A 10339-nucleotide genomic window follows, 5' to 3' on the forward strand; every position below is an offset into this window, starting at 1 on the left:
GCCGCCGCCGACAGACTCCTGTACAGGGACTCCACGCGGGGAGACCCTCCTCCACGAGCTCACCGCCGGCACCGGAGTGGAGCACCGGCGAGGCGAGGGAGAGCTCGAGAGGACCTTATTCCTTGACGCCGCCGCCGCCGCCGCCGGAAACATAACCCTAACCCTAGGACTGGAGTACCACCCCCGATGGAGAGGAGCACAGTGGTCTCCACCACCTCACGAAGCCCAAAGGGCCATCAGAGGTGAAGAAGACCGCCGGCGGGCTTGCTTTCGCCGCTCTCAAACAGAGAGACCAGAGAGTTCAGGAGAAAGAAAGGCCCCGCGGAAGGTCAGAACAAGGAAATTAAACCCACCAAAAGCACCACTATGATTCTCCATTCCTTCTTATATGATTTGGCAGTACTCCTGCCGTTCTTTTCAAAAAAAAAACAATTCTCCATTAACTTCCAAAATTTTGTGGGAATCAACCACCACAAGCACCCTGCTACGGAATACTATCCGGATACAGGGACTTCGACTGACCACGTGACGAAGGAACATGATCTAGACAATTCGAGGACACCGAAATACTACAATAGTGCAATTTCAAGAGTGACTCAAGCCTAGTTTACACCCGGGGAGGAAAGCTCCACCGTCTTGCAAGTGTCCTCGGCTACATTGTCACAGCATCAATCCGTGGGCTGCGGCTTCCCTTTCCGTTTCAAAATTTCTCTATACAAAGATAGAATAGGCCTATTTCCCACAGTTGTACAGCCACCAATGGACAGTATCACTTATAGCTAAGCAGAACCGAGTTAATTACATGCATTATCACGCGGATGCTGGTGCCATCTGATGCGCTCGTGGTGGGGAGTGCCCGCTGGTGGACCAACTGGCTGTAGACTTGCTCAAAGATGGGTCGCACATGCACGGCAATCATCGGGTCTGCTGGATTGATTGCCATGGCAACATCTGTCATCCATTGAACTTTACGTGATGTCTCATTGTTTATGTCAACTGCTAGCTGCTGCAATAGGGCCAGGAGAACCCCCTGATTAAGTGGTACTGGGACCATTGCCAATAATGCACGCAAATCAACCTGTGCAAGAGGGTATAACTATCAAAAAGCCAAAACAAGGTTGTCCTAATAAGGATCAAGTAGGGTGGATCTTGGCTGATCAACTCAGTGGGAGGAAGATACCTGAGAGCATAGCCACGACACTATGGAAACATCACTCCTTTGTAGGGCCATTGTAAATGCCTCGTCAAACTTGCGTTCAGATATCAGCCTGCCCAGCTCTTTCATCGGATCCAACGGAGCCTCAACCTGTCAGGGAGCAAGGCAGGTAAGGATTTATATGTATGTTTGCTATTGGCAGGTAAGGATTTATATGTATGTTTGCTATTTCATTCTTCATATCTTCATTATTCACAGAACAATAAGAATATCATTACCACAACCTAAACAAATTGTGAAATGAAATAGGATAAACAAATTGTAATCAGCAGTGTTACTGAAAGAGAAAAATTGTCTGCATCCACCTCTTGGGGGCCACCCATAGGACCATTAATGGGGTGCAACGAATTGGTATTATGTGCCTTGGCGTTCCCAGAAGCAACAAGTGCCAATAGCTTGCGCTGGCCATCAAGTAACTCTGACGAAAAACTCTGGGTGATTGATGATGCAGAATTGATGGTCTCCTGGGAGATTGAAAAAAAAAATCAAAATATAGCAAAATTTTCTTAGTAGATGGATGGGAAGAAATGAGTATCCAACTTCTTGTTACACGTTATTTGATATGCAAGTATACCAAAAGCAGTGTCAAAACACACCTTTAATGTTAACGCTAATGGAGTATGTGCTGCCTCAACTTGCTGCTGAATAGCAACTGTGTGCTCAGACATTCCTTTCTGAAATGCACCGTCTACTTGCTCAAACATTGTCTTGCATGATTGTTCAAATGCTGGAACAAGCAATGATTCAAAGCTAGTGCGCAAAGCATCCTGCATGCATTGATTTATAACCAATCAGTAAATGTAGCATAGCTAAAACAAAAGGCATTTAACATCAAATATCATATCTCCTGAACCTGAACCAATCTGCAAAGATGTTATGTCTAGCAAACAGATCGGGCCTGCCATGTTAGATGAGGAATAATGTGCTGCTTGACAATCATTTATAAAAGGAAACCAACAAGGATCCATACCTGAAGAGCCTGTTTTACAGATGTATGGAACTGCATTTGGATTTGCCTGGCAAGTGTAGCTTCAAGTTTTCCACTAATAGATTTATCCAGCTGATTGCACACCTTGTCACCCACCCCTTTCTAGAATCAAATGACCAATGAGAAGAAGCATGACCAACTTCAACAATCAACATAACAATACAGCAGGAAATTAACTAACCTGAATTGAATCAGAAACCACAGAGGCTAGGCACTTCTCAATAATAGGTGTAATTGCTCGAGCAACAACAGGCCCAAGTGACGAGATTTCTTTCTTAAGTGACTTCTCCAGATTAGCAGGAATGTCCTTATTTATCGAGTTTGTAATGAGAGTAACCAACTGCTGCATTCGCTCTCTGTCAGCCTTTTCACGCTTAGTGTTTTCCTCCTGGAGACGAACCCAAAAGGCATCAATGTGAGCCTTGATAGATTTCTCCATGCTGCGCCCTAATGATGTCTCGAGTTTTTTGCTTTCCTTTGCCATTGAGGCAGGAATCATAGTACTCAACTGCTTTTCCATGTCCTTCTGCATCCCTATGAGCTGGAAGACATACAAGCACAGTAAATAAACAAAAAAAAATATGATCATATAGTGTTATCACATCGTAACATTTACACACTTGGTAATTAAAAAAGCAATGTAACATTTATGTGAAACAGAAAACCATGTTAACTGGGAACTTTCGAGTCCATCGGTACTCCTGGAAAAGATAGCCTGTTACAAAATTAACCAAGTGACATCACACAAGTGACATCACAAGTAAAATTCTAAATTCTTTCTTCCTAAAAACAAGAAAATATTTTGCTAGTTTTGTAAGCTTACAAAAAAAGTTAAATATATACTGAATCAAGTCTAGCTCAGGGTTCAAGATTGGCTTATGGATAGAATAGCCCAAAACACACATGATTCCATGGAACTACATATAAGCAAACAAGAAAATCTCTGCTTTTCAATGCATCCAGCTGTGCAATGCTTCAATTAATCTGAAGTGAACCATTTTAATAAAGGTGGCCAGTAATGCAATTTAGGACAGGATCAAGAGAAAACGACCAGGTGCAAATATAATCCATTAGTAGACAGCAAAACCTTGGTCAAGCTGAACAAAACCAACAGGGAGAAAAACTCTAACACGGTGCTGATTGAGAAACTAGATTTAGCTACACATTCATTTTATACTTAGTTGAGCTTGATTAAGGTTATCCCTTATCATGAAAATAAAACTAAGCCAGGGAACCTATGGCCATCTACACCTTAGGTATAATGCCCAAGATCACCCAGCATTTCTCTTGGGCATGAAAACAAGACAAAATCATAGGCTCACTTGTTTGTCTTGTTTTGCTACATAAGGTCAATTAAGATGCATAAGGTATTGGCTCAAGCTAATGCATGGCATCCTTATACCAGAACAATAAAAGTACAGGATACTATCTACTTCACTAAGAGAAATCCTTGATCCTTTTTAGAATTTATACAATGGTTATCAATAAGCTGTTGCTCTAGCAAAAGGCTGCTCACACAAGCATGTATTCATACAATTTCAATGTACTTGTATAGGATTAGGGCAATTCAGGGCTCACCATACTGAAATTTATTTATTTGCAAATTGTACGGAAGCCAGGATGGCGTGTCAAAACATTTATAAATGCCATCATCTCAGCAAGGCTGAGTAAGGTCTAGGATAAACTTCTGAAATTGGCAATGTAGGTCTACAAAAAAAATTAAGGCTTCGCGAACATAAACAGAATCATGTTTCTTCTGTAAGAAATATGCATGAGCCTACCTTGACAAATCAAAAGATGCAACTACAATAAATGTAACGACATCACACTGTCTAGCAATATGTGTACTGTGAAACAGATGAAATTGTAACAAACAGATAATGTGTGTTTTACTAAGGGAAATGCATAGCACATGTATGATTAAAGACTTAAGGTGATCACCTGTTGTAGCATCCCTTGTGTGGCAGCAACTTCTGGGAAGGAGCTGATAGGAGGATATGCGGAGCTCAAAGGCTCATGTGACTCAGTTGAGTTGAAAGCACTAACAGGAGGAGATGGCTGACCAGATGTTTGAGGGTGTAAAACTTTCTCCTCCTTTGTATACGAAGATGATTGCTCCCTAGAAGCAGAGGAGTAATCACTTTTCTCAGGCATTTCCACAGACCTTTTTATGACATTTTCATCAGCAACGCCCGTATGGTCTGGCTTATCAGATGGCAGTTCTGATTCTTCCACACTGTACTTGTCAGTTGTCACTGAGCGCTCACTGATCATTTCAACAGTTTGCTCCAAGGAACGAGTTTTCTCCATATTCTCACAAACAATCTGAGATTCCTTGACAGTTTCAAGTCCTGAATTTTGATCTGGCTTACTCTCATCAATATGTTTTGGTTCCACTTCTGCAATCCGAGAGCTTCTGCTGGAAACATCTTGAATTTTTCCTCCATCAGATTGAGAGGCATCATTGTTTTCAGTAGATGAGAGAGTGCCTGATATAATTTCAGATGGAGTAACCAAGTGTGTAGCATTCCCTCCAACCTGAAACATCAAACGGGGATTTGGAAGCATTGCAATATCACTGTGACCATCTCTTAGCTCACCCTTTACTAAGACATCCTTTCTCATGGGCATGGGTGTATCTTGCCTTTTCAAAGCATCACGCTCCATGTTCCTGTTTGTTGTATAGTCAAAAGCTGATTGATCTATATCACGAGTTCCAGGTGCTGCTCCTGATCCTGATCCTGGAACCTCCATCTTTGATGCAAGAAGTGCAGATGGGAGATGCACAGAACCATCACCTTCTGAGTATGCAAGCGGCGGAGCTGATGGTTTCGGATCAAACTCTGCCGATAAATAACAAGAAATAACTACTTCTGAATTAACTGAAGCAACTATAGGAGAATAGGTAGCTGCGTTACCTGCAGACTGGTCAACAGCCGGTGGTTTACTAGTTGTAGACGACTCTGTTCCTGCCACTTCTGGAGGTGCATCATAAACACGGGAAATAGCTGGATCTCTTCCAAACCCAGTAGTATCAGCTGTAGGAGGCGAGCAGAGTGATAACTCTAATCCGTATTGCTGAATGGCCATTGTTTGGACACAATAGACTTGAACAACTTGTTCACCATCAGTTTGGCTATCATGTGTCCCAGTGAGGCTTAAAATAGGCATTGCAACTGTGAAATCTGCTATATAGTCCAAGCGAGTAGAGGCAGGATCTGGGCCATACTCAACATGTACAGCATAAATAGCATTCTTTTTAGCATTTGCAAGCAAAATCAGGCTCGCTTGAGGCAGCACTGCGACCTGGTTGAAAAATGCCTCCTCCACTCTAGGCTCCAGAGAACTAACTAGTTCCAAGGTCTGAGTACAGTTCCAACTCTCAGAATCGCTTGGCAACAACCAACCATCTTCATTAGTAGAAGCCCAAATTTTAATTTCTCGGTTCAGAGGGCCCTGCGCCATCAACAAAAGAGTAGCATGTAATGTATAGTGAAGACATCTCCTTAAAACACACACAGAAAAAGCTTTTTTTTCATCGAATATTTCAAGAGCATAATTGCAACAATGGTTTGCCTTAACTAAAAAGGAACACCAAGGATAAACACTTTCTCCAATGTGCCAAGAATTTCATAGATTATACAACACTGAGCAGTCTTAGGTTTATAGTAATTTTAGGCAGCTACTACCCATTCGGGGTTTATTTTTATTTGAATTAAGTACGGCACTGCTACGAGGCAACCTTTTAATCGAAACAAGAAATACGACTTGGTATCTTTGGTTGCCAGATGTCTATATGGATTGGGTGAATAATGTTGGCTCAACATAGCGTGCCAGAAAAAAAAAAGAAGTTTACAAGACACAAAAGATCACAAGCTTAAAAGAATAAGCGACCAGAATAAAGATGAACAAATCTACAAAAAAAAAAGAAAAACTAGACCATCCTACTATTTAGCTTTTATATGAAAAACGATAAAGGACTCCCAAATTTGCCTCAACGAGGACTTGAACTTTGGTGGCCTGGCCGTTCAACCACTCACAAACAACATATGACTACGTACCGCTGTAATTAGATTTATATGATTTGGCCGCTCAGGTGCTGTAAGGAAAGCAACTGAGTAAACAGCTTGGCCATCATGTGGCTTCAGAATTGACAAAGGAACTGGTTTGCGATCATCCCAGATCTTTACCTGCAAACAGAAACAATACACATCATAACAGGGCCAGGTCTGATGCATTCCACTTCTCTTGATAACATTGTTCCTCAAAAGGAAAATTTTGACCACTGAACATAAAATTGTTTACAGATTTGTTAATTTGTTAATGATATAAGCCAGCAGCTGGCACTGTTTCCAGTGAATTGCTACCAATCATGGTTTTTAAGGCGGTAAGGCGAGGCACGGCGAGCTACCCCCGCCTGGACGCCTAGGCGACGCCATACGACAATCAAAATAAATAATGGCACCAAAATTCAGAAGCAAATAGTACCTTAACATTGCCAATACTTAGCATGCAATTCCACAATAATTAGCGTCTTAGAGCTACTAAATTACTAGGGCACAGCATAAAATAGAAATACAGCAAACATGAAATGTTTCATAGTGACAAATTAGCCTCTAATGGCATAATATGGCAGCACTAGTAGTGCTAAACTGCTAACTGCTAATAGTGCTAGTGCACATCATATATAGATAGCAAAATAGAAAATGTGAGATCTCTCTCAATAGTCATCATCAAACTCTCCCGGAATGTTGTCTGCCTCCATGTCTTGAGCACCATTTTCCTCATTTGGATCATCCTCACAGTCCGTCACATCTGCAAGCCACCGGCTCTCTCTCTCTCCGCTCTCTCTCCCCGCTGTTCTTCGCCGGGTCTCTCTCCGCGCGCTCGCTCTCTTTCTCTCTCTGCTGCTGTTTCTATCTGCGCCTACTGCGGAAGGGCGCGAATCCCTCTCGCGCGCGGCTTTCCTTCCCGCGCAGAATCCCTCTCGCGCGCGGCTTTCCTTCCCGCGCAGGCATCTCTGTTCCCGCGCAGGCCCCGCGTCCGCTCCCGCGCGCAGCCGATTGACGACTGAAGCGTCCGCCAGGACCTAAAAGGCGACGCCTGGACACCAAATCGGCCAAGGCGGACGCCATATGTGTTCCAGTCGTGGCGACCCCGACGCCCAGAAAAAATTAGCGCCAGGACGCCTAGGCGACGCCTTAAAAACCATGCAATAACCTGATAGCACCAGGCTGTTTTCTTCAAAGTTCATTTTCTGGTGTACCGAGGGCGTGTGTCCACAGTTACTGAGTTACATTTCAAAAACAAAATGATAGTGTTTTCATAATTTTGCTAATAATGTACTGCGTTCTGCCTTTCCAAGTAGAAGTGAAGTTGTTCCATCTGAATAGAACCAAGGTACGAAAAATGAACAAGTAAAAATAATGTTACAGGAATCCTATTGTACTAATCATGTATTGGAGGATATGTTATGGTAGAACGTACTGTTTTAGTCAGTGTCTGGAAGATTTCCATGTCAGACAAAAGAGGCATTTAGAGTCCAATCATATCGAACCAGAGAGCTACATATTCACATCTGAGTTTGAAACAGATACAGTGCTTGAAAAGTTTAAGGATACACTTCAACAGAGTGCAGTTTTGTGAAGTATCTTATGACAAAAGTAGGATGATTTAATACAAACCGTGCCATCCTTTGATCCTGAGGCCAAGCGGGTACTCATCCATTGAGAAATGGACAAATCCGTCACATCGCCATCATGCTTACCAACTAAGCGAACACCATCAATAAGTTTCTCGAGATGACATTTAACAGGTTCTTCCACGGCAAAGTCTCTTCCTCTTCCCACTTTAGTTGTGTCTATTCTCAACACACAGTTTCCAATTCCAACAAACAGAATCTCCTGCAGGATAGGTGTAAGTCACTTTGTAGGTTCATATGCAAAAAGAACTTCAACGGTTAAGTGTGATGTAAAAGGCTTTACTTGCTTATGTGAGTGCCAACATATCCTTGGATGGTAAGCTTCAACATCGCCTACAATTTGGATGGCAATTTCAATCTTTCCAGTAATTTGTGGTTTATTTTCCTCATCAGGCCCCTCATCAATCCTCCACACATATATCCGCCCATCTACGCTCGCGCTGCAGAAGCCGAAGCAAATTAGCCTCTACTGAACTGAAAATATATGGAAACCAGATAAATTCCTAAATGCAATACTGTGCGGTGGTAACTGAATATCCCATCATTTTGTATTAGTACCTTGCCAATCGATGGACATCCTCAGCAAAGAAAGCCATGTCCGTCACCCTCTGCGGCAAAAACAGAATATATCAAACAAATGCAGTCACATGCTGACTAAAAAAGATTCATGAATACACAAGAAAAAAAGAGGGGCACCTAACCGTATAGCAAAACTAATAAACTCTGATATGCAAAACCAATACTTCTTTCAGTGCTTAGAATTGCAAGACATATCACACACCACATAACCTATGTTTTAACAAAATATTTCTGTGGATGAGTTGAGTGCGTGACAGATACTAGGACAGAAAAATAAAACAAGCATGCACTTTTTATCGGACAAAGTATTCTCATAAAACAAAATCATTACAGCCTTATTACAACAAGCTGACCACAAATAAAAACATATCTAGCCTCTCTGTTAATCTGCAGCTAATGGTTAGTTTCTCAATCTCATAGTGCCATCAAGCACAAAAATAATGAATCAAAACAAACACTGACAATTTTTCCTATGTGAAACCCTATACAGCACATACAGCTGACTAGCTGAGCAAGGCGGAGGATAAAAGGAATGATCGAATGTGTTAAATTATAAGTATGGGATTCTATCTCATGGCAAAACAATGCCCTTATCTTCAAGTTTTCACCACAGAGCCAAGTCAACTCAGTTGGATCATGCATATACATCAGAAAAGCCCACTAGCCAGTAGTCCATCTAAACATTTCTACACAAACTACCAATGAATGTATCTCTTAATCTACAAGTGCATACCTGTGTGTGGCCTCGGAGGAGTGAGCGGAGGGCGGTGTTGATGTTCAGCACGCGGATGTTCCCGAGCTTGAGCCCATACACGATGTACGTTCGGTTCACCGCGATCTGCCTGCCCAGCACGAGCCCCGGATCCGACGTGTATTTGGTGATCGGTGTCACCTCCAGCTGTGGTGGATGCGCCTCCCCAGGCAACCTCGAGTCAATATCGTGCACCGCTCGTTCCCCACCGCCAAGCAACCGCCCCCTGGGCACCTTGCTGCTGGTGCTGCTCAGCATCCTCGCCGGTGGCGCGGACGGCATCGCCGGGAGCGGCTGCGCGAACTCCGACGTCGGCGGGGGCATGGAGACGGCAGTCTCGAGTTGGGTCGGCCCGGAGTTTCCAAGCAGCTGCATGAGGCGCACGCCGGGGTTGGGGCCCGGGGCAGCGGCGTTGGGGTTAGCGCTCGGGTTGGGGTTGAGGTTTGGGTTTGGCATGGGGAAGGAGACGACGGGGCGGGGCATGGCGTGGGGGTCCTGCGGGTAGTGCAGGTAGGGTCCGCGGTGGAAGGGCGGGGTCACCGGAGGGTAGGAGTAGGGGCCAGACGGCGGCGGCGGGCCTGCCGGGCCTCCGGCGGCGCCGGGGAAGATGGGGGCGGCGGTGGCGGTGGGCATGGGGTTCGGTGGCCTGAAGAGCTTCCCCAGCTCGAATGGTGGATTGGGATTAGGGTTAGGGTTTCCTGTGGGAGACGCCATGGGAGGCGGCTCGGAGGGAGGGAGGGAGGGAGAGGAGGTGGCAGTGGAGTAGATCTGAACTGGTGAAGGGAGGACGAAGCGGAGGTGCGTGGAAGGGCAAGTCGAGGTGGAGGTGGTGCTTGACTTTTCGAGTTTGCCCCCGCTATTGTCCATTTAAAGCAACAACGGGCTTACAGTTTTTTTAGTGCTGAATGCATAAATCGTTTTATTCTACAAGTACAAACTACTGTTAGAAGTTAGAACCAAAATTTGGAATTGAATCACCTGTAGATGTAGATGAAGATTTTTCATGTTTCAAACAGATCCCAAGGTCTAAATCACTTGCTTTGAAGTAACGAAACTAGATCTCTTGAGCCTACTAATTCTAGTAGTATAATAAACAAAATGACG

At 43.9% G+C, this 10339-nt stretch overlaps 1 protein-coding gene across 2 annotated transcripts; it reads right to left on the reverse strand.

Moving 5' to 3' along the window:
- Positions 1-422: 422 nt before the first annotated feature.
- On the reverse strand, positions 423-10070 carry LOC120657076 (enhancer of mRNA-decapping protein 4-like). 2 transcript variants are annotated; one of them, XM_039935328.1, is made up of 13 exons: positions 9218-10070; positions 8464-8513; positions 8189-8345; positions 7889-8107; positions 6266-6394; positions 5123-5660; positions 4146-5047; positions 2386-2745; positions 2187-2306; positions 1813-1983; positions 1522-1680; positions 1181-1306; positions 519-1078 (listed from the first exon to the last, which is right to left on the reverse strand). In XM_039935328.1, the coding sequence occupies exons 1-13, from the start codon at positions 9947-9949 to the stop codon at positions 770-772; spliced, it is 3972 nt and encodes a 1323-aa protein (XP_039791262.1). In that variant the 5' UTR covers positions 9950-10070; the 3' UTR covers positions 519-769. The 2 variants fall into 2 exon arrangements, with proteins under 2 accessions (XP_039791259.1, XP_039791262.1); XM_039935325.1 differs by having other exon boundaries at positions 423-1078; positions 4146-5660; positions 9218-10044.
- Between the last annotated feature and the right edge of the window lie 269 nt (positions 10071-10339).

Source organism: Panicum virgatum, chromosome 1N (assembly GCF_016808335.1).
Source record: "Panicum virgatum strain AP13 chromosome 1N, P.virgatum_v5, whole genome shotgun sequence".
Lineage (NCBI taxonomy): Eukaryota > Viridiplantae > Streptophyta > Magnoliopsida > Poales > Poaceae > Panicum > Panicum virgatum.